Source organism: Neovison vison, chromosome 6, assembly GCF_020171115.1.
Source record: "Neovison vison isolate M4711 chromosome 6, ASM_NN_V1, whole genome shotgun sequence".
Classification (NCBI taxonomy): domain Eukaryota; kingdom Metazoa; phylum Chordata; class Mammalia; order Carnivora; family Mustelidae; genus Neogale; species Neogale vison.
The window spans coordinates 86,281,728-86,309,673 of record NC_058096.1 but is presented as its reverse complement, the minus strand read 5'-3'; the positions used below and the strand labels follow the sequence as shown (position 1 = coordinate 86,309,673).

The window sequence follows — 27,946 nt, the reverse complement described above, 5'->3', positions numbered from 1 at the left end:
GCGGGAGGCTGCGTGTGCGCGCGGGGCAGCAGCGTCGGCCGCCCACCAGCGGGTGTGGGAGCAGGCTTCGTGCGGTGCGCGGGAGGTGAGTGTGAGGCGGGGTCGCTGGGGGCGATCCGAAAGCCCTGGAGACCCTAGGCTGGGTGGCGGGCTTGGTCCTGGGACTCGCTTCTCCCGGACGGCACTGCGGGGGCGGCGAAGCCAGGGGGCGGTCAGGGCGGTGCCGCCCACTCCGGCCCTTTCCCACAGCGCCGCCGGGGTGGCGCCGGAGCAGCCGTGCCCAGGGGCTCCGGCCTCTGCGACGAACAGCTGGCGGATCCCGGTGAGCCGGGAAGAAGGAGCCCGGCGGGGCCCTGGCGACATTGAGGGCGCAGAGACGCGTGGCGGGCCCTGGCCACGGCTGCAAGGAACACACTGTCCTGCCGGCTCTGCCTTAGGGCGCAGCCCCCGGATCCCCATCGCCCTAGGCCGCTCCGGCGACAAACTCAGGGAGCAGCCCGGGGCGCGTTGGCCGGGGCTGCGGGGCAAAGGAAGGGGACAGTGTCTCAGTTTTGGTGGATTTCCCAGCAGGCCCGGGGCGAACGCATTCCCAAGGCGTTGGGGAAGGGCCTGGGAGTAGGATTGTGGGAGGGTTCGTTTTTATCGGGAGGGGTTGTAAGGAATATGGACCCAAGGAGGAGAATGGGCGGATTGGGCAGAGAAAAAAGGAAACCCCAAGGAGCTAGGGCTATCTAGAGGCGATCTTAAAGCATACAGGCATTTTAAAAGAAATCTGAAAGGTGCAATGGAGCCTCACTTTTCCAAGCAATAAGGAATGATGCCAGTAGTAAGCAACGCCTTGCATTCCGTATTTCCTTCTCTTCCACTCCTCCCTGTTGGACTAGGAGGGAGAGTTGCAAGGCAGAAATGGGGTTTTTATCCTCTGTATTTTGCACATAGTACCAGTGTTTAGGATGGGCTGCTTTGTCAGGAAAAGCTGGTACCAAGGAACAGATTACAAAACCGTATCTTTTTTTCTGTTGTCAGAGGAAAGGAAGATTTGAGTTTGCAGCCTTCAGCTGAGAATAAGTTTGTGTTTTAGCTTTCCCCAGGTGTCTTAGAGGGATGGAGGGAGCTGATTTTGTGCTCTCGGAATGTGTTGATGCCTGCTGAAAGCGCATCTGAACTTGTATCAGTCTAAAGAAGGGAGCTATTTATTAAGAGATAAGAGTCTAAAACATTTTTTTCTTCTAGACTAGAAGGTTCATTCGAATGAATGGTCATTGGGTAATTCTAGCCATGAAAATAAAGCCTGTTACCAAAACAGTGGTCAAATTATAATTCCAGAGTGGATGCATGAGGTGATTTGAGAGCAAGAAGGAAGAAGAGAGGACCAAAGCTTTTCCAAAAATGAAGAGAATGCTGATGTATGATACTTTGCTCCTGTAGCAGCTTGCTAGGTATAGAACATTGATTTTAGATGTCATATTGCTCGATGGTGTTGAGTTATGACTTAGATGTATACTTTTTCTGTTCTTTTGCTCAGTAGTTCACAGCAAATCTTTTAATTAAGCATGGGATATGGAAAACAGCAGAAAAACTTCTTCTAGTGCTTCAGTCTCATCTGAAATTCTGTAGGTAAGTTTATCTTATTTTAATTTAGAAATTATCCTAACTGGTTAAAACTGTGAGTCTCCTTTACAAGATTTTAAGGATCATTTACACAGCTACAAGTTCTGTTGTATATTCTAGTATATCGTTTTTCCCTGGAGGATTTGAGGAGTTGTAAGAGTTAAGCTTTACTAAACCCTCCTGGATGATACATATATTTCTAAAAATTGGGTTATTATTAAAATATTGTGGTAACTCAGGAAAAGTTAACTATGTAAACTTAATTTGGTGGCCATATTCAACTTAAACTCCGCTCTCTTTATTTCTAAGAAAATACTCCAGTGGATACTGTTTCCTCTGTTCTTATCCCTTGAAATGATTTGCCTTCTCTCTCTGCCCAGTCCGGAGCTCTGTTCTTTACACCATCGGGTAATACAGGTAGAATCCCATTAAGCGCCTTTATCCCATTCACAACAATATAATGTCGAGGCCAAATACACTTTCTTCTTGCAGCTCTAACAGTTACCATTGCTCCTTCGTGCTCACTATGTGGTAACCACACTGTACAACTTCCTGAACAAGGTCAAATGTGGTGGGTCAAATAGCATGCTCTTAAATGGCCTTGCACATCAGATGCATTCAAAAGTTGCAGTTCATTTGACAGAATGTCTTTAGCAAATATCTCTTTTGGGACTGTGAACAATGGTTTTATTTCAGTAAAAAATTGCCTATTATTAATATTGATTTGCTTTTGGCACCAGAGCTCTTGGTGCATTGTGAATTATATGTGAGGAGAAGGTGAAGGTATGTGCAGGAAGAATAGTGGTTTGTAGGAGGCTTGTCTAGATGAGGGAAGTTGAAGCCACAGAACATCCCCAGGGTGAGGCCCTGAGACACTGCAGGATGGAAGATTTGGCCAGGAAGATGACTTGTAACCCTTGCAACTCTGAGAAATCAGGGAGTAAAGCCAGAAAGCTAGGGTAGAGTATGAATTTTTCATTCTATATGTTTCTGACCCTGAATTATGAAGCCAGGCCTTTTGTTGTCCCTTTAGAGCATCTATAGGTAGCCTAGGGTAATACTCATCAGCCCTGTCTGCCCTTCTGGAACCATTTTATGTGGAAACATGTTACCACGACTAGGATCCGCTCTTCAGTGATAAGGAAACACAGAGAAGAAAGATCTTAGGAAATTGAGATTTTCTTTTCCCTTTTTTTTTTTTTGTAAGCTCCATGCCCAGTATAGGACTTGAACTCACAACTCTGAGATCAAGAGTCACATGCTCTACTGACTGAACCAGCCAGGCACCCCCAGGAAATTGAGCTTTTCTTGATGTTCTAAGGCATGCCATTTCATGGGCCTAGAACAACACGTCCAGACCAGCGACCTGTTTAGTGAATAAAGTTTTTTGGAGCACAGCCACACCTATTTGTTTAATATTGTCTACGGCTCCATTTTTGCTACAAAGGCAGAATCAGGTGGCTGGGATAGAGACTGTATGGCCCGCAAAGGAAATGTTTGCTATCTGCCCTTTTATTTAAAAAAAAAAATTTTTTTTCCACTCCTGGGATAGAGCACAGAATTCTGCTAAATCCCAAGCTGTGTGTTTTGAACAGGCTTTTTAAAGTTAGCATAAAGAAGCAGTGTGTTTGGCTCCTATTTTGGTAACAGACTTTGTTTTCAAGGATGGGGATACCCCCAAGAGAAAAAACTCTTACCAACTCTTCTCTCTTAATTAAATAGGTTCTATAATTTTTGTTTTTATCAAGCGTCTGCACATTCTGAAAGTGCAAAGATGGCTCCTGGCCATGGACTCTGAGCACGCATTTAGAGACAGTTGAGCTGGGAGGTCTCCTCCCGTCTTCTCCAGGTGGGCTTTACCCATCATGTTCAGTCTGAACCTTGAGGAGTCCTCAGCCTTCCTCCATGCTCTGCATGGTATCAACAACTCAAGGGCAAGGCAGGGATCTTTTTCCCTGTTGCTGTCCCAGCCGCTAACACAGGCCTAGCCTGTGTTAGAAATGAAGAAATGAATGAAATACGCTTAGATAACTGAGGGAAAGGTAGCTGATGACTTAGACTGACAGACAAGGTTACAATGACAAAGATACATAATATTTCTAGCCTAGGGCAATAGTGAGAAGAAATATTAACTAGAGCAGCTTCCGCTGTCCTTTTCCTCCAATGAGTAAAGCTGTTTATAATAAAACAGAGACAGGAAGCCCAGCTTTCAAGTCAGCTTTCCTGCTGTTCTGACTGACTTGTATGATCTTTGCCCTGCTCCCGTTTTCCTAGCTTCTCTCCAGACCTGGTCATCTTGTTGCCTCTTCCCATGAACACATGGCTATTCTGTCATGTGGCTCTTTTAGATTGCTTGCTTCTGAGGGCAAAAGTACATCCACTTTTGCTCTGTTTGGGTGTTTTGGTCAGTACCATATTCTCACAGTCCAGCATGAGCCCAAGAAGTGTATGTTGAACACATGACTGGCTGTGGAAGTTTATGTTGAACACATGACTGGCTGTGGAAAACACATTGGCCATGGGGGATCAACCAGTTTTGGAACCAGCGAGGTGCCATTGTTGGGCTCACTTGTCCACTTCTTCAGAAAGACCATTCAGTGCCCTGTCCTCTTCAGGGAAACTTGATTCTCGTGAATGATCTAAGGCTCCCTTGATCTTCAGGTGGAGGAACCTTTTGAATGTGGAGATGAGTCAGTCAGACAAGTACTCTGAATCTCTGCAGGCTCTTGACAGGTCACTGCTTTTGTGTCTGAGTGTTTGCTAATGTTTACTGAAGCTCAGTAATTTATTCAGGGTTATTTGGAATATAAACTCATTAACATTATTCTTTTCAGCAGTTCCTCCTTTTCTGAAACGTGTACTTGAACACTCGTTGGATATTGTCTGGATGAGAATTCGAAAGAGCATGATCTGCTTGGAAATTGAAGAGTGTTTGCACAAAGGATTCTCCTCCCCGCCCTTTTAAGTTTCTGGGTTAGTTTTGAAGCTCTTCATCCTTGAGGAAGATCAGAAGTGCTACACTATGTGGAAGAAAGCATGAAGATGCCAGGCCAGTGAGATTAACACAAATTAGGAAAGATGCCTAGTGGTGCTGTGGTTGGGACTGCGGGATTCCCAGCCTCGCTTGCTGGCTATGAGAGCCTGACTCTTGATCAGGTCTCCACGTCTCAGTCTCCTCAACTGGAACAAAGATGCTATGGTCATAGTGCCTACCTCCTAGATTGTTTTAATCAACAAATAGTGGAAGTATGGGAAGTACTTACTACAGTGCCAGGACCAAGCGGGGGCTTTTGCTAAACTTATGGAGAGAGGGGAATGTGAAGAAATTGGATAAAAGTAGAAAGCAAGTTTGTTTTTGTTTTTTTTTTCAATTTGCCCTGACAGAGTAAAGCATATTTCGTGTTTAAGTTATTAAATTTAAGTTATTAAATTCGGCAAGTATAGCGGTTGCAGTTCATCCATTCCGTCAATAAAATTTGATTCTCTATTATATGTCCAGCTGTGCTTCAGAGTCAGAGGGAGGAATGTAAGCTTTATCAAATATGCCCAGTCCTTAAAATAGATTGATGCCATTTGAATATTTCACGCCTCAGTTTGAAAAGGTTAATGTATTTTGTAGTTCTCCGCCAGTTGCCAGAAATACCTATTGTAGGGCTTTTGAGAGTTCAAATTGTTCCCAGTTATGGGAGGATCATGGGGCAAGAGGAAGATCATGAGAGAGGGGAGCTTGTGTGGAAGAGGAACCGAAAAAGTTCGCAGTTGGCACCTGAACCTCTGCTAGTAGTTCCTATGAGCTTATATGTTCAGGGTAGCAAAACGTTGAGAACTTTAAGATGCTAGAAGAAACATCATCTTTGGATTCTAAAAGGAAGCTTTGTTTTTTTTTTTTAAAGATTTTATTTATTTATTTGACAGAGACACAGCAAGAGAGGGAACGGAAGCAGAGGGAGTGGAAGAGCAGGAGCAAGCTTCCTGCCGAGCAGGGAGCCCAGTATGGGGCTCAATTCCAGGACCCTGGGATCAGGACCTGAGCCGAAGGCAGACACTTAATGACTGAGCCACCCAGGCACCCCTAAAAGGAAGCTTATTGGGGTGCCTGGCTGGCTCAGTCAGTAGGTAGAGCACGTGACTCTTGATCGCAGGGTCACAAGTTCAAGCCCTACATTGGGTGGGGAACCTACAGTGGGAAAAAAAAAGAAACCTTACTGGTTTGGAGAGAGAATGTGGATAAAGTAGGATTTATTCGCATGTCTACATGTGCTGTAGACCATATGGTGTCCTGTAAGAGACATTGGAAGCTAACTGTAGGATGTGTAAATGGAACAAATATAAGCAAATAAGAGTAGGTTAGAGGAGCATGTAGTGGACTTTAGTAATAATAGCAGTACCATCTACGCAGTTCTTACTCTGTGCCAGCCCCATCCTACGTGTTTCTGATTCACTAAGTTTCGCTGCATTCAGATGGGGTTGGGCCTGAGGCTCTGCATTTCTAGCAAGCTCCTAGATGGTGCACAGGCACTGTGCTTGGAATAGTTAGGTCTAGAGCAGCACATTGGAATGATCTGGAAAACTTTAGAGGTACTGCCATCTGAGCCTCACTGTCCTCTGCAACTCTCATTTAGTTAGTCCCGGGTACAGCCTGACTTCCAGAGATTTTCAAGTTCTCCGGGAGATTGTAATACACAGCCAAGTTTAAGAACCACTGGGTTCAGAAAGAAGAGGGAAGAGAGAGGTAGTGGTCAGGCATCACTGATTCTGTTTGTTTCTAATATAATCAGAGGAGGTCAGAATGATGGAATTTTATTTTGCTTTGTTTATGAATTAATATGTTTGTTTGGAGAGGGAGCTAGTAGGGGAATTTTCTTTATGATGTGTATTGATACGTGGTTCTCCCTCTCTAAGAAATAGGACATGACTGTGTCTACTAAACTCACTTCCACTGGGCCTTGTTGGGGCTATTAGGATTTCTGCTCTTTGCACTACTGTTCTTTATGTGGAATAAGAGTCATAGTTTACAAGTGGCAGTAATTTTATAATTATCCTTAATGATAGCACATGTTTTCTCCTTGGATGACCCCTAGAGCTCATATGCCCAGGCTTTGAATTTTATTCAAATGTAGTTTTTGGTGGGTTTTTTTCTTTGTTTTTGGTTTTTCCTGTCTGGACCTTTTAAAATGAACATGATCAGAATTAGAAGAAGGCTTTGTATCATGAGAGAGCTGAAGAAAAGTAAGCATAATCTAACAGATTCAGGGGTTTGCTTTTGGATTCGGTTTATTCTTGGGGATCTTTTCTTAATATACTGAATGGATAAAAGCCCATTATCGGACCATTTGCACAGCATTCAGATATCCATCTAGCACCTACTGTGAGCTAGGCTCCAGGGATGTGGGGAGAACAAGATAGGCAAGGCCTTTTCCCTCACAAACCTCAGATTCTTGGGAAGGGAACAGATAATAGAAAAACAGACAGAAAATCTGGCTGGGTTAATTGCCCAGAGGGGAATAATGAAGGGTGTGATAGAAAGTATGGGTGGGGATTAGCTTGGGATAAGGGGTCAGGGAAGGAGTCTCCTAAGTGACATTTTGCTGGGATCTGAAGCAGAAGGAGCCAACCTTTTGAGAAACTGCTTTTGAGTTAGAGGGACAAGCAAGTGCAGACTCCCCAAGGTGGGAAAGTTTGACTTAGGGTTCAGAAAGGAAGCCGTTACAGCTGAAGTAGGGATCGGAAGAGGCATGGCAGCAGATGAAATGGGGGATTTGTGTATTCCTAAGAGACAGACAGGATAGAGAGACAGCTGGGATAGATCTTCTTCAGAAAGTGTTAACATTGTTGGGATGCCTGGGTGGCTCAGTTGGTTGGACGACTGCCTTCAGCTCAGGTCATGATCCTGGAGTCCCAGGATGGAGTCCCGCATCGGGCTCCCTCCCTGGGGAGTCGGCTTCTCCCTCTGACCTTCTCCTGGATCATGCTCTCTCTCACGGTCTCTCTCTCAAATAAATAAATAAAAGAAAGTGTTAACATTGTTACCCTTAAGCTTTCCTTGCCTGTGCTTTGTTTTTGCATTCACAGTTCTCTAATGAACATATATCATACTTGCAGTTAGAAGATTTTAAATGTTTTTTAAAATAATCGAATTTGCTTTCCCTTTGCAGAAAATAAGCACCATTTTTGTATCCCAGGAAAGAATTTGAGGTTATTTTGGCTTAAATAATTGTACCATTGAATGATTCTTCTGTTTCTCTGGAGTCCTTACATTTGGACCGATCCCTCCAGCCACCCTCTCAGTCCCCTAATTTTCGAGTGTCCAGCATATATATTTTAAAGATTTATTTATTTGGGGGTGAAAGGGGGCAGAGGGAGAGGGAGAATCTCAAGCAGACTGTCTGCTGAGCACAGAGTCCAGTGCTGGGCTCCATCTCACCGCTCTGATATTATAATCTGAGGCGAAATCAAGAGTCGGATGTTTTAACTGACTGAGCCCCCAGGTGCCCTATTGTTCCCAGCATATATCTGAAGTAAAATAAGAAAGTCTATATCTGCATAAATTATTAGTTATCATTTTTTAAAGATTTTATTTATTTGAGGTAGAGCCAGAGAGACATGATGAGTGGGGAGGGGGGATAGAGGGAGAGGTAGAAGCAGTCTCCCCGATGAGCAGGAAGGTGATGTGGGGCTCGATCCCAGGATTCTGGGATCTACCTGAGCCGAAGGCAGACACTTAACTGACTGAGCCTCACAGGCACTCCATTATTAGTTATTATGTTTGTGTTGTTAACAACCCATATTTCAAGTTTGAGAGGGAGAATTTTGAGTCTTTCTATATAAAGACGATAAGGTTGCGATGCTCCTTTACTGTTCCAAGGTTCAGTGGTCACGAGAATTAAAACCACTCAGAGCAACTCTGGTCAGTGGGTGTGCGGCGGATTGCCTGGGATAGGAAGAGTAGCACCAAGAACATGAAATTTGGAGTCTTGTTTGATTTTGTCTCTACCACTTAAGAGCCTTCGACTTTGGGCAAGTTACTGACTCTCCCTGAGCCTTAGTTTCCTCACCTCTTCAGTGCAAACAGTAAAGATTTCAAAAGTGCCTGCATTTCTTCGTGGGCTGTCTTGAAGGTTGCATGAGTTACTGCTTGGTAGCAGTTCCCAGTGCTCTCAGCACAGCTGGACATCTAGGGCCAGAAAGTCGTGTAGACACCTGCCAACATTGATGGTGCACAGTAACCAAATAAACAGAATGATTGATTGGATTGCCAGGCTGTTTTAACTTTTTTTTTTTTTTTTTTCATATAACATTCCCCCTGCAAAAAAAAATGTGCAGATGAAGAAATGAAATATCATAGTGAACACACCTGTAGGCACCATCTAGGTCAAGAAATAGAACATGCCCAGCACCCCGGAAAGTCCCCCTCAGGCCCTACCAATTGCATATCCTAATTATCTCCAGGGTTTACCAGTGTCCTTGATAATTTCTTAACACCATAGATTACTTTTGCCTGCTTTTCCACTTTTTGTAAATAGAATCATAGTGTCTACTCTTTATGTGTCTGGCTTCTTTAGCTCAACATTGAGTTTGAGAGACTCTCTAGAATGTCACGTGAGGTTGCAGTTTGTTCACTTCTATTTTGTATAAGGTGCTGTTATATTAATTTGTTTCTCCCTTGTACCATGATTGTTTCCAGGTTGGAGTTATTATGGATAGTGTGCTGTTACGAACTTTTCTGAACATGTTTTGGTATTCCTATTTACATATTGTTGAGTGTTCCCCCAGGACTGGGAGCTGCTACATCACAGGGTACATGTTTACTCAGCTTTAGTGACTAACACTAGAAACTTTGCCCAAAGAAATGAACCAGTTTTTAAACTCCAAACTAGTGCTTAATTTTTTTTAATTTGCCAAAATTAGTTTACCAATACAGTGACTACAAAGATGATCTAGGACAGGATTTTCCAAAGTATAGAGTTCAGTCCTTGCTAGAGACACTGAAAATTAAAATAGGTTCTTCAGATAAATTTGAGAAACGTGGCATAATATAGTCTCTTCTCAGAGAAGGTACACTAGCATATTAAAAACTGAAATACTAATTTAAGTTTATTTGAATGACTTCGATTTTTTTTTTTTTTTTTTTTTGGCCTTGGAGCCTTTTTGAGGACTCTGTCACACTTGTGGGCAAGACAGATGCAGCGCTCTTTGGCTCCCAGAAAGTTCTAATGTTAATAACTGAGATGCAGATTTATTCTCTGAGGGTGAAGGTTTCATTTGATGGCTAAAGCACTGGAAGCAGCTAACGTGTTTGGTCTCTGGAGGTTTTCCGGGCTTTCCCATTATTTGAGATGTTTCTTCAGCTGTTGTGGATCAACCACCCAATCGACAAGAGATCTCTGGTGGCCTGCTGTACACCAGCATAATGCTAGGCTTGTGGGGGGAGAGAAGATTTTTTGTTTAAATTATTTAGAATCTAGTTAGTGCATGTACACTTAGTTAATATAATCACAAGTTCATCTTTTATAAAATGGAAATTATTTTAAAATCATAAATGTAATTTCTTCACAGTGATATATGACATTATTACCTAAGAAGTTGATCATAAAATAATGGTATATTTTCTTGTTGGGCCTTTTTATATTTTTCTCTTCATCGATATTTTAGAGTCTATTTGTCCCTCTCCTGGGACATGCGATTCAGAGCAGTGTCAGGGTGCACAAAGCTCGGCCTTCCTAAGGAGGCTTGTCTTAGGAGAACAGCCGCCCTGTGCTCCCCTGTCAGAGTGTGAGCCAATCCCACGTCTCAGGGCAGGCCACTTTGACTCCTGTGTCATCATCGTGGGTCCACATTTATCCACACACCTGAGTGTCACTTTAACTTCAAGAGCTACCAAGTATACTGACTGAATAGCCCATGTTCTCCCACAGAAACCTCACAGTAACTGAATTGGTATTGTGGCACTTGGTTTGTAGCTGAAAAAAGACACTTTTGAGAAATTAAGTGATGTCCCCAAAGTCACACAGCCGTTAAGTGTTACTGAGTAAGCTGAGATTTAGGTGAGCCATTTAACTCTGATGTCCAAGCATTTTTATCATCCTTTTTTCCTGTTTTGATAAATTTTAAATACAAGGAAAACTAAAAATAGAAGAGAATGCCTATATTTCCATCACCTTGAACTAACAAATGCTAATACTTGATAGTGTTTGTGGCTAGCCTTCTCTTTCCCCTTTTCACCACATGCCCCTTTCATTCTTCCCCAGCGACATCCACACTGCTGAGTGTGGGAGGTATTCCGGAAGTTTCTTTAAAAAATAATTTTGTGTGGGGGCTCCTGGGTGGCACACTTGGTTGAGTGGCTGACTGGCTTAGGTCATGATGTCAGAAGCCCTGCATCAGGCTCCCTACTCAGCAGGTAGTCTGCTTCTCCCTCCTCCTGTTTCTCCCTCCCCCTGCTGACTCCGCCTGTCCCTCTCTGTCTCTCAAATACGAATAAAATCTTTGGAGAGAAGAGAAATTTTTTGTACATAGTTGCTTCAGAAAACCCAGTTTCTTGGATGCTGTTTAGAAGTACTTATATAAATGGTATTACATATGTATTTAATTTTTCAACTTGTATATATTTACTCAACATTTTATTTTTTAATACTATCCAAATTGATACTCTGTGCATAAATCCATGTTCATTTCTTTTAACTTTCTTATAGACAGTACCAGGTTTTATTGATTTATCTAATGGATAGACATTTAAATTGCCTCAGATTATCTATTTTCCTAGCCCCATTGTGAGCATGCTTGCACATATCTCCATGTGTCTACACATGTAAAAGTTTTTCTAGGATGTAGTCCCAGAAAAAGAAAGTCTGATTTTCAGTTTACTAGATGTAGCCGTATTGCTTACCTACCAAAGGGGCGGTGATGTTGTACTTCGACCCACTGTGTGTGACAAATAGCATTTACTCCAATATCTGATTAATAATAAATTTTTTGATATTTCCTGATGGGTTAAAAATTTGGTATCTGACTTCAATTTGCATATCCCTGATCACTGGTGAGACTGACCCTCTTTTCATGTTTACTAGCTTCTCTGATTTCCTCTTCTGTGAACTTCTTATTCACAGGTCACCTGTTTGCCGTTTTATTTGTAAGCTTTACATAAACTTTATACAAAGAATAATAACAGATTATTACAAATATACACTGTATAACAAATACAGTAAAAAGATTCTGGATACCAGTCCTTTGTTTCCCTTGTTATTAATATCTTCTCTGAGTCTTCTCTGAGTGGCTGACCTTTTAACTTGCCTTGTCCTGTAAGCTTCATATTTTAAAAATGTTACCCAATGTATTTCTCCTTTTTTTTTTATTTTTTAAAATTTTCATATCCACCTGAATTTTATTTTTGAAAATAAATATGAATATGTTTTATTTTGGCCACATTTATTCCGAACCATTTACTAAATCTTTTCCGCGTGGGTTTGTGATGTAGCCTCTGCCATTTTTCAGGTCCCAGTATATGTGTGGATCTGCCTCAGGTCTTGGCGCTCTTCAGCTGTTTAATCTGTTCGTCTGTGCCTCTGTTTTAATTACTGTAGCTCTCTCATAGACTTTGATAACACCCAGCCCACCCCCTGCTTCATGCTTTGTGTTCAGATTTGTATTGGTTATTCTTAGGTCATTAAGTTCCTTTCATAATCCTGTGAATTTATTGATTAATTCAGGGAGGTAGAATCTTTACTTTTGACTTCTCTTATCCCTGACTATATGTCTCTCATTTATTTTTTTATTCTTCAGAAAATATTTTTACCTTTCCACATCAAGGTCCTGCACATTTTTTGGTTAGTTTTATTTAACACTATGTCGTTTCTGTTGTTGCTGTGTTTTTCCTTAGATTTTTGGTTTTTTTTAGTGTTTTGGATATATATATGTGAGCTCGTACCCATCATCTTGGTAAATAAGTATCTGTTGTCTTTTTCTCTTTGAGTTTTCTTTGTAGATGATTACATTATGTGAAAATAATGGCACGTTTTCTTCCCTTCCTTAACAGTTTTTACATCTTATTTCCTCTTCTTGCTTGTGGCAGTAACACTCTAGAAGAGCAGTGAGTAGTAGAGGCAACAGTGGGCATCCTTGTCTTTTTTCTGGCTTTAATAGAAATAATTTAAAAAGTTTCACAATTAGGATTGCTACAGTTTCTCTAACAGATTAGATATTTCTCTTCTCTTCCTAATGTTTGTTTTTTAAAGTAATCTTCCTTTTTGGCTTTTTTGTTTTTCTTTGTTTTCTGCTTTGTCTTTATTATTCCTTCTGTTTTCTTGTTTCTGTAATAACACTGGAATTATTTTCTTTTCCAATTTATTTATTTTCAGAAAAACATTATTCATTATTTTTTCACCACACCGAGTGTTCCATGCAATCTGTGCCCTCTATAATACCCACCACCTGGTACCCCAACCTCCCACCCCCACCCCCCCGCCACTTCAAACCCCTCAGACTGTTTTTCAGAGTCCATAGTCTCTCATGGTTCACCTCCCCTTCCAATTTACCCAAATTCCCTTCTCCTCTCTAACGCCCCTTATCCTCCATGCTATTTGTTATGCTCCACAAATAAGTGAGCATAACAAATTATTTTTTTAGCTTCTTGAGCTAAGTACTCAACTCATTTATTTTCAGTCTTTTTTTTTTTTAAAGATTTTATTTATTTATTTGACAGAGAGAGATCACAAGTAGAGAGGCAGGCGGGGGGTGGGGTGGGGGTGGGAAGCAGGCCCCCCGCCAAGCAGAGAGCCCGATGCGGGGCTCCATCCCAGGACGCTGGGATCATGACCTGAGCCGAAAGCAGAGGCTTTAACCCACTGAGCCACCCAGCACCCCTATTTTCAGTCTTTTTTAAAAAAATTTATTATTCATTATACGTGAGAGTCTGCATACTGTGTTTATTCTGTTTATGTGACATATTCTGGTTTGGCAAAGCTATAGGGATGAAAAACAATATCAGTGGTTGCCTGGAGGTTCAGGGAAGGATTGATTAAGGGACATTAGGACAATTTTTGTTGTGATGGAATGGACTCATATCTTGATTGTACTGGTGGTTACATGTACAGAACAGTAAAATAAAAAGGGTGAATTTTATTGTATGTAAATTGTATACCAGTTTGGAAAAATCCAGAGGGCACAAAAAATATATGTAAGGTAATTCTACTTTTAAGAATGTGTATTGTATTAATAGGTTATGAGTTTTCTGTAAGGACTGCTTTAGTTATATCCAGTGTATTTTTATATGGAACACTTCAAAATGGGGAGGGAAATTTTATTTTTTAGATTTTTATTTATTTTTGACATAGAGAGACACAGTGAAAGAGGGAATACAAGCAGGGGGAGTGGGAGAAAGAGAAGCAGGCTTCCCACTGAGCAAAGCCTGATGTGGGGCTTGATCCCAGGACGCTGGGATCATGACCTGAGCCGAAGGCAGATGATCAATGACTGAACCACCCAGGTGCCCTTATTTTCATTGTTTTGAATTTTAATGTATTCAGGTGTTTTAAGAATCAAATTAATGTAAAAGCTATATAACTTACAAAGTGATATTACCAAGTAACATGAGAAAGGGATACTCTCAGGGAGCCTGGGTGGCTCAGTCAGTTAAGCATCTGCTTTTGGCTCAGGTCATGAGCCCAGGGTCCTATGATGAAGCCCTCCATTGGCCTCCTTGCTTAGTGGGGAGTATGCTTCTTCCTCTCTGTCCGCCTCTTCTACCCCTCCCTCTGCTTGTGCGTGCGCGCTCTCTCTCTCTCACTCTATCTCAAATAAATAAGATTATTTTATAAGATTTTGTTTATTCATTGGACAGAGATCACAAGTAGGTGGAGAGACAGGCAGAGAGAGAGGAGGAAGCAGGCTCCCCACCGAGCAGAGAGCCAGATGGGATCCTGACCCTGGGATCATGACCCAAGCTGAAGGCAGAGGCTTTAACCCCCGAGCCACCCAGGTGCCCCAATAAATAAAATCTTAAAAAAAAAAAAAAAGAAAGAAAGGGATGCTCTCATCCCTTTTCTGATCTACCCCATTCCTCCCTATCCCTTGTATGTGTCTTTCCATTGTTTTTCTCATACACATACAAATATACATATTTTCCCTACTTTTTGTTTTAAGATTTATTTATTTTAGAGAGAGAGTGGAAGAGGGAGAGGGAGAGAATCACAGGCAGATCTCACAACCCTGAAATCATGACCTGGGCCAAAATCTAGAGTCAGATGCTTAACAGACTGAGACACCCAGGTGCCTCTTTTCTCTTCCTTTTAACACAAAGTTAGCATATTATAAACATTGTTCTGTATCTTCCTTCTCCATTTAATATATTTTAAAAATCTTTCCTGTCAATACTTAGAAAATATCTTCATTCTTTTTTTTAAACATTTGTATAGTATTCCATTGTTTATGTAAGTAATCCCTTATTAATGATCCCTTGGGTTATTTCTAATCATTTGCTATTATAATATAGCTAATGACAGTAAAATGTCTCTCTCTCTCTCTCTCTCTATATATATATATATATATATATATGGCTGTGCCTAATATATATAAAAAAATATATATATATATATATATATATGGCTGTGCCTAAAATAAATTCCAGGATCAAAATTACTGAAGAAAGAGTAAATGTATTTGTAAACCGTGTAAGTATGTCCAAATTGCCCTCCTGAAAGGTGTTACCATTTCCTATTCCACCATAAATGAATGGGAGAGGGAATTTGTTTTCTTAACTCCTTTTAGTTTTTATTACTGAAATATTTCAAAGTAAATACAGGTATCTTGAAAAAGTAAATACAGGTCCTCCTAAATTTATTCTCCTAGAAATAGGAAAAGTTTTTAAATTTTTATTTTTAATAGCTTTATTAAGGTATATATACCATAAAACATTTGAATTGTATAATTCAATGATTTTTACTAGATGTACAGAGTTCTGCAAGCATCACCCAGTCAAATTTTAAAATATTTCCATTACCCACACCTGATTCTCTGTCTCCGTTTACAGCCAGTTTCTGATGCCACCACCAGGCAGTCACTAACCTACTGTCTATAGCTTTGCCTTTTCTGGGTATTTCACATTATTAGAGTCATACATATTGGTTTTTTGTTTCAGTCTTCTTTTACTTAGCTTAATGGTTTTTGGATTCATCCATGATGAGTTTTTTGGTTTTTTTTTTAGTTTGTTTATTTTGAAAGAAAGTATAAGCAGGGAGGGGGCAAAACCAGAGAGAGAGAGAATCCCAGTCAGACTTCATGCTGAGCACGGAGCCCAAAACAGGGCTTGATCCCACAACCCCAAGATCAGGACCTGAGCTGAAATCAAGAGTCGGGTACTCAACCAGCTGAGCCACCCAGTTGCCCCCATGTTGACCTGAGCCGAAGGCAGAGTCTTTAACCCACTGAGCCACCCAGGCACCCCTGTAGCTGAATAGTATTCTAAGGTGTAGATATACCACATTTATTTACCCAGGAACATTTTCTTTTGTAGCCTGTTAACATATCGTACCTGAACAGATTAATAATTCTCCTGGCATCACCCAATACTTAGGTTGTATTCAGATTTCTACAGGATCCAGTCCAGGACCATACATTGCAATGTATGTGCCCTTAAATCTTTTTTAATCTACAGCTGTCTCTTTTTTTCGTGGTACTGACTAGCTAAAGACACCATGCTAGCTGACAGTTCCAGCTCTTGGATTTCTTTGAATGTTGCCTTTGGTGTTCCTTAGCTTGTTCTTCTATCGTCTGTATTTTTTATACATTTTGGTTAGACTCCAGTTAACATTTTTGGCTAGGATTCATCAGAAATAATATTGTTATTTTTCACTGTTTCTCATTCGGAGATAAATAGTATGTACTTGTTCCACCATTTATAATGCTAACATTGATTATTAGCACTCTGACTCTTCCAATGTAAGGTTTATATTGTTGCTGTCCTTATGAGTAAAAGGTTATCTTTGTGGTGTTACTCTGTACCATATAGATGTCCAATTCCTTATTAATCTTCCTTTGATGTTTAAAACACTGATTAATAATCATTGCCTGAATCAGTAATTTCATGAGAAGTTGCAAAATGATAGTTTTCTTATTCTGTCATTCTACCTACTTTTACAATTGGCGTTTTTCTATAGGAGTTTTTCCTCTTCAGTTGAAGCTATTTTTCTCCCTCAAACTATAGATCATTCTTTAAAGCAGGAAAAAAAAAATGCTTGTTTTCTCTCTCACACCTTGCCCCAAACCAATAGTTTTTTCAATTAAGGAGCTGATGTAATAGTGCCTCACTGAAATATAGTAAATTGATCTTATTCAGTTGCACATATTGTATACTTTCCAATATGGTATTCTCTTTAACTTTATGGATTAAACAGAAATTTATAAGGTCGTTGAGTTTCCAAACAAGTTTTTTTTGTTTATATGTTTTTCAAGTTATGTTTTTGTTATATTGTGGTCAAATAATGTGGCCTCTGTTAAACTGAGGTTAGTTTTTGTTTTTGTTTTTGTTTTCTTTAAGTATCTCTACACCCAGTGTGGGTCTTGAATTCCCAACCCTGAGATCAAGTTGCATGCTCTATCAATGAGCTAGCCAGGCACTCCTGTTAAATTGAGTTTTAAAAAAATTCTTGAAATGGCTTATAAAACCTAACATGATCAATTTTTTAATAAATGTGTTATGTGATTTTGAAAGGTGTATTACTATTCTATTAAACCAAATTTGTTAATACTATTTGAAACATGCCTATCCTTATTTTTGGCCTGCTGATATATTAGTTATTTAGAGGGATTTGTTAAAAGCCTTTCATTAGGATTATAGATTTTTCCATTTGTACTCATACATTTCAGAGTTTGCTTTATATATTTTTGAGGCTATGTTTTTATGTTTATATAGCTTCATGATTGTTAAATTATTTTCTTAGATGGCTCCTTTTATTAATAGCAAAATCTTGTCCCTTTTAAATACTGTTCATTTAAAATATGAGACATTAGTATTTAATTGCAGCAGGCTTCTGATTGGCATTTTCCTGATATGTTTTCTTATTTACTAATATTAAAACTTTTGTGTTGTTTTGTTTTAGGCATGTGTCTTATAAGCAGTATAATGGCAGAATTTTAAGCCAGTTTGAGAATCTCTCGTCTTTTAGTAGGTGAGTTTATATTTACTCTGACAGTACGTTTATATTTACTTCTTTTTTATCTTTTAAATTTTTTTGTTTTACTCTTTTAGAGTGGGAATGGGGTGGGGGCAGAGGGAGAGGGAGAGAGACTCTCAAGCAGGCTCCACGCCCAGGACAGAGCCTGACATAGGGCTCAATCTCACGACCCTGAAATAATGAACTGAGCTGAAAGCAAGAGTCAGAGGCTCAACCAACTAAGCTAGCCAGAGGCTTCCATTTATATTTACTTCCAACATCTTTTGTGTTATCTATTTGCTATGCATTTTCTCTGCTTTTTTTTCTCTTATCCTACCCTCTACTGATTTGATAGCTTGCTTTATTTCTTAATTGATATGGAAGATATATAGTCCATAACTATTAATTCAGTGCTCCTTCTAAAGGTTAATGTACATTCTTAAATGAATATTTTGCACAGTCTTAAAATTTATTACTCTCTCCTTGTTCCTCCTCAATTAGATAAGAATATTAACATGTTTTAATTTTGTGAAAATGTTTTTACAGCAATCATGTCATTTTTACATGGTATTTTACTTTCACTTTTTCACATTAAAAAAATTATTTTTGTTCTTTTTCTTCTCCCTCTCTTTTTGTTTTACTCTTTGTCTTAAATTTTACTATCTTTTTTACTTTTTACTTTTTTAATTTATACTATTTTTTATTATCTCTTTGCTTCCACTTGTTTCTTTCATGTCATTCCTTCCTCCTGAGTTCATTTTTCTACATATTGAAATATATTCCTTTGGTACTTTTCAGCTAGTTTATGGACTTTATAAGTCCACGTCAACTTGAAAGTGTCTTTATTTCATCTTCAATTCACTTGAAATCTCTAAAATTCATCTATAAAATAGGTACAGTAAAACCAACTGGCCCATCATATAGAGATATTGGGGGGAAGCTAATATTTGTTGTGAACACTTCATTAATTTTTGTGTTTATCTGTGTGTGTGTATATACATGTAGGTAAAATACTATTATTATTAGCTGATGTAAATCCTGTTAAATTTATATTAGAATTACTGTATTTTGAGTGGATTTTAAAAATCATTCCTTACTATGTTAAGATAATATTCACTAAAATCAGAGAGAATTATACCTAATAGAAATATCATGAATTGTACGTGGTCACACTTTGGGAGAAGAACTAGGATAAGATGAAACTCAGAATCCTGACTGCTAGGTTAGGGTTACTACTGCTCAGTGGAACATATGCAAACATAAAATTAAATTTTTGGCTTTGTTTTTATGTATTTACAAAGATAATACATGACTAGCATGGAAAATCCAAATGATACAAAAAGAAAAACAAAAGAAAGCAGAAATCTTCCAGAAATCCCACAGAATAGAAACATTGACATACTGGTACATATCCTTCTAGAAATCTTGCTCAACATATGTGACTCTATGGGTTTGTAATTATCTTTTCATTTTTCAAAAGGACTCATAGCACATAAGCAGTTTTACAACTACATTTTTCATTTGGTAACATATCAGGGGAATATAGGTAAGTTTCATTGTATATAATGAATAAATATATGCTCTTGTATGGATGTACCATAATCTGTTTAACCAGTTCTCTATTGGGAGTCATTTAAATCCATTTTTTTTTCATATTTTAAATGACACACACAGTTGCCTGCTTATTTTTTTAGGATAAATTGCTAGCAGTGGTATTGCTTGGTCATAGGGTATGCAGGTTTAAAAGTTTGATACTTGTTTTCAAATTTCCTGCCAGAGTGCTCAAGAATGCCTTTTCCCCTCACACATACTGAGTATTGTCATGTTTTTTTCCTTGAATTTGCTGGTTTGGTGGGGGGGGTGTTTGTTTTTTTAAAGATTTTATTTATTTGACAGACAGAGATCACAAGCAGGCAGAGAGGCAGGCAGAGAGAGAGGAGGAAGCAGGCTTCCCGCTGAGCAGAGAGCCCGATGTGGGGCTTGATCCCAAGATCCTGGGATCATGACCTGAGCCAAAGGCAGAGGCTTTAACCCACTGAGCCACCCAAGTGCCTCTGCTGCTTTGTGGTTTTTGTCAATATTTCTGCTTGCTTATGAGTTTAAGTATTGTTTCTTATTTTATTGATGATTTGTCGTTCTCTTGAGAATTTCTCTTTTGGCCATTAATTCTCTTATAATATTTGTCTTGTTCTTAATTTGGGGGTCTTACAAATCTTTGCCCTAAAACTTCAGGTGTTTTTTTCCCAGTTTGTTTTTTATCTTTCAACCTTGTTTGTGTTTTTCATTGTTGTTTATTTTTTCAGTTTTTTGTTTTATTTTTTTGCTTTTCAATCTCATGCAGGAAATTTTTGAAATTGTATTATTTCTTACATTTGAGTAATTGAAAGGTCTTCTCCACTTCAAAACTGTTAAAATATGTATCCATATTTTCTTTTAGTACTCTGAAAGGTGCATTTTTCTCTTACTTGAGTCTTTAATCCATTGGGAACATTTTTTGTGTGTCAGTGCTTCCCTGTTTTTTATGTCTTGCTCTGGTTTCCAAACTTGACTAGTAAAAACCAAAACAGGAACGTACTGAATCATGGCGGCAAGCGAGATTTGCCTCACTCTTTCTTCTTCTCAGTTTATCAATGTGCCTGGGGTATTTGTGAATAGAGATGGAGGTTCAAAGGGGAAGGGTTGGTTGGGAAGTAGTAGTCGGCAGGCCCACGCCAGGATCGCCTGCTGTGAATGCATGTGTGGAACAGAAGATGAAAGAGAGGACACCAGCACAGTGTCTCTTAGAAGTTTTGTGTTTCACTTATTTTAGTGACCCCTGCGTTCTTATTCAGGAAAGTGAAACTGTGGTAGGGTGACCGAAGACACCTGGTGACGTGGGAACTTAGATGTATGTTTTAAGCCTTGAATACCAAGTGCTCTTTTTCCATGATGAAGCCATGAATTCTCTGAATTCTGTAGACTAGTGATAACTTTTTATTTCAGTATCTGTTTCTAGTTCTCAGAAAGAGACTGGAGGAGGTGGACTTTCTTTTTTCCCCTCTTTGTCCTCTGATTCCTTGACCCATAAGTAAATGCTCTAAGTTTCTTCTCTATCTTGTAGAAATTTCAAGCATTATTTGTGACTGCTGCATACTACTGACTGTTCAGTTGGTGAAATTGAAGGTCTTTCATGCAGAAGAAATAAATCAAGATGGCAAGAAATAGAAATATATTTATGGCTATGAAACCCATTTTTCTTTAAATAGTAAGAATTCAGAAAGATTATTATTTTTTTTAGGATAACTCCTTTGACAATAAAAATCAATTTAGAGAACACAGATGGGAAAGAATAGTTGCCCAGGGAGGAACACAGCTGGTGATGACAGAATCTGTTTACTGAACACTTAATGGCCAGCTACATGTTTTGTTTTGTTTTGTTTTGTACACGTCATTCCCCATTTACACCGTCCTGACATCTTCAGTGCAGAGATGCAGAAACTGGGGCTCTGAAAGACAACATACCTGCTCACCCTGTTTGTTGAAGGTCAGAGCTGGGGTGTGGACCGTGGTCTGTGCCTTTAGAGCCACCTGTCTAAAGTCTGTCTGGCCAGTCCTCGAAAGACCTTTCCCCTTTTCTGGGCTGGAGAGTTCTTCTTCTTATCTTTGCTGCTGCTTTATTTTCTTTGTGGGCCCACAAGCAGTAAACCTCAGAACCACAGGCACATTTTCACTCTTGGAAACCATGGTTTACAGAACACACATAACATAACTTCTGTAATAAGATTTGATGTTTTGAGTTCTTCCCATTATTGAAAAGTAACGGGGCCTTCATTGCCTCAATGCAAGTGTAAATGCCGCTCCTCACACAGGATACTTTCCTTCTTTTGGTCTGAAGTTTATGGCTTCATTATGGCTGATTGTTGGAGTGAGGCGTAAAACTACACCTGACATGTACAACAAATGTACAAGCTATCGTTGGCCAAGGTGTAAATTGAGCATCGTAAGGTTGTGCAGTGTCTAGTAGCCCAATGAGGAGAAAATGTAAGAAGAGGTTAATTACTTCTGTAATCCTTCCTGTGGGTCTCTTCTGTTTCACATTTTTCCAGGAGCTGGCTGCGCAATGCTAGTAAGGGGGAGGGGGAGGTTGGAGTGGGATTGACAGATTTACCTTTTATCCTTATTACAGCTAGAAAGAGCATAATAGACAAGTCTGTGTTCCTTGCACTCCTGCTGTAGGTCTCTCTCTGTCTTACAGTTTGACGATTATGAGAAAAACTTTGCCACCAAGGTCATAGACTATAAATGGAGAGGCAAGACACGTGTACATGAAACTGGAGAGTTTGCCAGAACATTCCATTGTATTGTGTGACTTTAAGTCTAGAAAGCACTAGAGAAAGGAAAGATTACTGTGACCAGAACTAGTCAGAGCAGGTACTATGTGGCCAGAGAGGACAAGGAGTCTTGAGATCCTGCCATCTTCATAGTATTAAAAGGCAGAAGAGCTGTGTGTCCAGAGACCTAAGACTGACCCAAAGTAGAACCCTTGGGAGGCCAGCCTTCCCATATGATGACATTAATGTGCAGCCCGCTAACAATTCTGGCTCCCCAGAACCCTACCCCCAGATGATGGTGGGTGAAGAGATACCATCAGAGCCTCTTAGCCTGCCCCCCATTTTGTTGATCTGTCTCTTCTTCTGATATCCCTTAGTGTTTGAAACAGTCTTCCATGTTTCCCTGTTGCCTTGGATTTGTCTTCTTCTCCTGTCTCCTTCCTTTCGTCTTTCTAGTGCATGATGTAGTCTGTGAATGGGGAAGATCGAAGAAACACTTAGTGTATGTTTGTCTTTAGACTATGGTACCAGGAAAGCCCTGCGGGATCCTGAATTGTAAACCAGCCACATCCTTGGGTTCTAGCACAGAGCTGAGGCCACACTGTCACTGCAGGCTGTGTACTCTGTGTCCCCTACCTCTGTTCTCATCTCAGCTGGGGTCTGTGTATAAAGCACATGTTCTTGGAGATTCCATCCCATGATTCCGATCTGGCACAGGGTTTCTGAATAGATTAGGATGGGGAACAATCAGTACTGGGGACCCGCCTTTAATTTAAGCATTTGCTATCCAGATAGAGCACTGAGTTCAGCCAACATGGTAAAAGGGGTGTGCTGGGATGTGTTTGGGCAAGTAAAAGCTCTGTCACTGTCTTGAGCATTTAAAAACTCTGGAAACGGTTATCCTGTTTGTATCTAGAAGATTTTTGCCTCTCAGGTGAAGAGTCTCTGCTTCCCTCTCATCTCATGTGAATAATTGTAGCTAGTGGGTTTTCCTTATTCCATGTTTGCTAGAATCCACCTCAGATCACACAGCTGAGAAAGGCCCTTGGTTTATTGGGACATGTTGCTGGTAACATCTCCTTGTGTTAATTTCTTTATGTCTTTTCCATACCAGTGAAGAAAAAAATCCAGCTTTTTGTCTTGATTTTTTTTTTTGTTTTTTTTTTTGTTTGTTTTTTCATTGCAGGTTTATTTTTTAACCCCAGTTACTCATCTCTCAATGTCCCTCTGGACATCCAGGACGAAATTGTATTTCACTAGTTATTTAAATCAAACAAAAAGTATTATTTTTCCCACAGTCATGAAGGATATGTTTTTAACCTTGATCTTGATGTAAAAAAGCTAAAATGCACTCTTGGTTGTTGGTATCCATTTGCTTCTAGTTAAATGAAATTAAGTAGGCTTGGATCAGGATTCTTGGTTTTGCTTGGAAACTTCTAACTAATCAGGTCTTTGATAATCTTCCAGAACCTGAGGCTCGTGTGCTTCTGAGCTGCTGTGGATGGCCCTGGCTCTCTTGACCACCCTTCCAAGTAGGATGTCACTGAGATCCCTCAAATGGAGCCTCCTGCTGTTGTCACTGCTGAGTTTCCTTGTGATGTGGTACCTCAGCCTGCCCCACTACAACGTGATAGAACGTGTAAACTGGATGTACTTCTACGAGTATGAGCCCATTTATAGACAAGACTTCCGCTTCACTCTTCGAGAGCATTCAAACTGCTCTCACCAAAACCCATTTCTTGTCATCCTGGTGACCTCACACCCTTCAGATGTGAAAGCCAGACAGGCCATTAGAGTTACTTGGGGTGAAAAAAAATCTTGGTGGGGATATGAGGTTCTTACCTTTTTCTTACTAGGCCAGCAGGCCGAAAAGGAAGACAAAATGTTAGCATTGTCCTTAGAGGATGAACACCTTCTTTACGGTGACATAATACGTCAGGATTTTTTAGACACCTATAATAATCTGACCTTGAAAACAATTATGGCATTCAGGTGGGTAACTGAATTTTGCCCCAATGCCAAGTACATCATGAAGACAGACACTGATGTTTTCATCAATACTGGCAATTTAGTGAAGTACCTTTTAAATGTAAACCACTCAGAGAAGTTTTTCACAGGTTATCCTCTAATTGACAACTATTCCTATAGAGGATTTTACCAGAAAGCCCATATTTCATACCAGGAGTATCCCTTCAAGGTGTTTCCTCCCTACTGCAGTGGGTTGGGTTATATAATGTCCAGAGATTTGGTGCCAAAAATCTATGAAATGATGAGTCACGTAAAACCCATCAAGTTTGAAGATGTTTATGTTGGGATCTGTTTGAATTTATTGAAAGTGGACATCCATATTCCAGAAGACACAAACCTTTTCTTTTTATATAGGATCCATTTGGATGTCTGTCAACTCAGACGTGTGATTGCAGCTCATGGCTTTTCTTCCAAGGAAATTATCACATTTTGGCAGGTTATGCTGAGGAATACCACATGCCATTATTAATTTGACAAAAGCTTAGAGAAAGTCAGGGTACCCTGTGGAAAGTATTAAAATTACTTTAAAGTCTCCAGTGGAAAACTCATGGGAAGGTCACCGTGTTGATTTACACTGAACCAAGACTCATGAAGTGCTTGTGGACTGGGGACTGGAGGGTTACACTTGATTTATTTAGATGAAAAAACCAAGTCAGGCCCTTTAAAGGTGATAATAAGAGGAATTAAACATCTCATAAAGGAATTGGAGATTTTTGTTAATAAAACTAGTAGGACCAAACTATTTGAACATGTCATTCTAGAAACTAGAACTTGTTAAAAGGGTTTCATTGAATTATAAGCTCATTAGCCCATAACAACAAAGCAATGTGGAGTCCTATTTGTTGAACAGTCTAGTCAGATAAAGGTTTTGTGTATATCTTACATGGATTACCAGTTTTTAAAAATACATAGTTCTGTGTAAAAAACTAAAGTTAACGCTGAGAAAAATTTCATCTGTTTTGGTCATTCAGAAGGTACGTCAAGATGTTACAGCATTTCAAGGTTATGAATTACTGTTTAATACTACTTAGGACTTTCTGGTGTTTAAATGTTATGGTTGTTTCAATACTGTATAAAGAGAATAGTGAATCACCCTTCACATTGTAACTTTTTTCTGGTTACTTCACTGATGAGCTTATTATTTGATAGCTCCATTAATGTAAGGTCATTGGTTGTTATTGCATATCAGTAATCTCGTAGACTTTGATAAATATTTTACTGTGGTAATGTAGAGAAGAATTAAAACAAGAAGGTCTGAATTATTGTCTTGTTTTTAAAATATATAACTCCCAATGTTTTTATGTCACTATATCTGTCTCATTTTCCACTTGAAAATTGGGAATAATATAGAATGCCAGGCAGCATGTTTCCTTTTGGAAAGGACTCTGAAGACAAAAAAGAAAAGAGAGAACCCAACGGCTGGGATATTATGAGTGTTGTTATTAATCTGATCCGTGTGTGCTCATTAACAATCAATTTGAGAATAAAGAGGGAAAAAACATGCTGCTGCTATTGTTACTAGTTTCACATCAAGAGGAAGGCCTTCATATGTGGTCAAAAATCATAACGGAATTCCATGTCATGTAGAAGCACATTTCTTCATAGCAGTGGTGATGGAGGTCACCTCTCACCTACCAGTGGGTCAAAGAAGACTCTTTGCTCCATATTCTTGGGGTTGGGCCATTTCCCATTGTGGCTGTTATGGGACAAGTGATTCCTTTTTCCTGGATGACAGGTAGGCAAAAGATCAAATCCATTGGCAGAATATATAAACTTAAAAATATGTAGTTAGCTCTTAGTAATACTCAATATTTATAATTCTGTAAGAAATGCTTGATTTCAATCAGACCTATTTTATTATTCTAAAGATACATTTATTTGAGAGAGAGAGAGAGAGTCGGGGGAGGGGCAGAGGGCGAGGGAGAGAGAATCTTAAGCATAGACTCCCCGCTGAGCTCAGAGCCTGACTCGGGGCTTGATCTCACCACCTTGAGATCATGACCTTAACTGGAGTCAAGAGTTGGATGTGCAACTGACTGAGCCACCCAGGTGCCCCCAATTAGAACTATTATAATGTGTGATTCTTTAATTCTTTAATGTGTGATTCTCTATAAGATGGTTATTTCCCTTATCCTGGTCTCAGACCCGATAATCACTTATCATAAAATCAATTAAATGAAATAGTCTATGGAATCAAGCTAGGCCATTGCTAATCCCTATTTATATAGGAGTCACTTTCTTTAAGACAGATGGTGGTTATTTTTATGGTATGATTAGAATGGTTTTGTAGAAGTTTATATTGATGTTGGGGAACTAAGTCAAAGAAATTCTTAAGAGAGAACATTTAAAACAAAAAATTATCTTTAAAACAAAAATCACAACTAAAATTTGAATAATTGCTAAATTTCAGATGATTGTTTCTTTTCAACTAGAAATTGGTGCCTAAAAGATCTCTAAGAAGTTAAATGATTATGAAAAACAAGAAGCTGGGTCATTATGTTTTTTATTTTTAACTATGTGTTTCTTAATAGTCTAAACTTTCAGTAGTAAATAACAGCCAGCTGTATTATTAAAATCTTGGCCTCTTGCTGTTTAACCAAACAGTATTTTTTATTTTAACTCATAACACAGTTTAATGCTGGAGGCTAACCTTAGACCGATTCTCTCCTGCCTGCCACAGCCCCACCATCCCCATGGCCTTCCACACTGTGCCTCACTCATTTGCTTTGCTTGCCCATAGCATTGAGTTTGTGACTCCCAGCACATTAGCTTCTGCCAGATTATGCTACAAGAACTCTCAAATGTTGGGGCGATATCAGCCATGTATTCTTTTCATGCATATCACAGGCCACCAGTTGCCAGCATTGGCTGCAACCTGCTGCTTCTATCTCCACATCTTGGGATCTCTGCCATAGGACACGCTGTCTGGAACATGCCGTTCCTGTAGAGGGGAAGAATAAGAGCAGGCAAACCACATTGGTGCATATATATACATATATATATACACACACACACACACATATACACTGACAAATGCCATGCCAAGTCCAGTGCCAGTAGTGGGTGGGGGCAATGTATTCTCACAGGAAATAGTGCAAGTCATGTGGTGGCAGGCAGGACGTGTTGTATAGGATGGGGTACGGTAGTAGAATCTGCCACACCTAGTGTGTAAAAGGGAGTGGAGGCTCAGTGATCTGCACTTCTGAGTCTGCCCTGAGTGGCTCAAAAGTTGACTGGCTCCTTTGGAGCTGGTGTTGTGTTTTGTTTTGTTTAGATTTTATTTACTTATTTGACGGACAGACACAGAGAGGGAACACAGGCAAGGGGAGTGGGAGAGGGAGAAGCAGGCTTCTTGCTGAGCAGGGAGCCCAACATGGGGCTTGATCCCAGGGTCCTGGGATCCTGACCTGAGCTGAAGGCAGACGCTTAACAACTGAGCCACCCAGTCGCCCCTGGAGCTGGTGTTTGGATCCCTTCCCTGAGCTGGCTACCCTTTCACCCCTGTTAATCGTTCCCTGCCTCCACCCTAAATGTGCTGGACATTATCGTGTTCCCAGCAACTCACCCGATGCAAAGCAGCCAGAGCTGAGCTATTTTTAACAATAGTATTTAGGAGCATTAGGCTGGGGACAAAGCCCTTCTCTCTTGCGGTCTGGTAGACAGTTGTTACAAGATGGAGGGGGAGAAAGGGGAGTTAGAAAGGGACCAGATTTCAGTGAGGGGGAGGGTGTGTATGTGGCAGGTCCATCCTGCCATCCTTGGGGTTCCATCCTTTAATCCACAGAGAATTAATCTTTATATTAATCCAACTTCTCTAGATTTTGTGTGAGCTGAAGACTAACTCTAATTGGT

At 39.8% G+C, this 27,946-nt stretch overlaps 1 protein-coding gene across 8 annotated transcripts; it reads left to right on the top strand.

Annotated features, from left to right (window-relative positions):
* B3GALNT1 (beta-1,3-N-acetylgalactosaminyltransferase 1 (globoside blood group)) lies at positions 1–25,595 on the top strand. Of its 8 annotated transcripts, none has more exons than XM_044251710.1 (6): positions 31–85; positions 1,327–1,406; positions 1,526–1,617; positions 4,446–4,584; positions 17,703–17,771; positions 23,534–25,595. In XM_044251710.1, the coding sequence occupies exon 6, from the start codon at positions 23,568–23,570 to the stop codon at positions 24,561–24,563; it is 996 nt and encodes a 331-aa protein (XP_044107645.1). In that variant the 5' UTR covers positions 31–85; positions 1,327–1,406; positions 1,526–1,617; positions 4,446–4,584; positions 17,703–17,771; positions 23,534–23,567; the 3' UTR covers positions 24,564–25,595. The 8 variants fall into 8 exon arrangements, with proteins under 8 accessions (XP_044107651.1, XP_044107649.1, XP_044107645.1 ...); XM_044251712.1 differs by lacking the exon at positions 31–85 and adding an exon at positions 255–322; XM_044251711.1 differs by lacking the exon at positions 31–85 and adding an exon at positions 636–826.
* Positions 25,596–27,946: the final 2,351 nt, after the last annotated feature.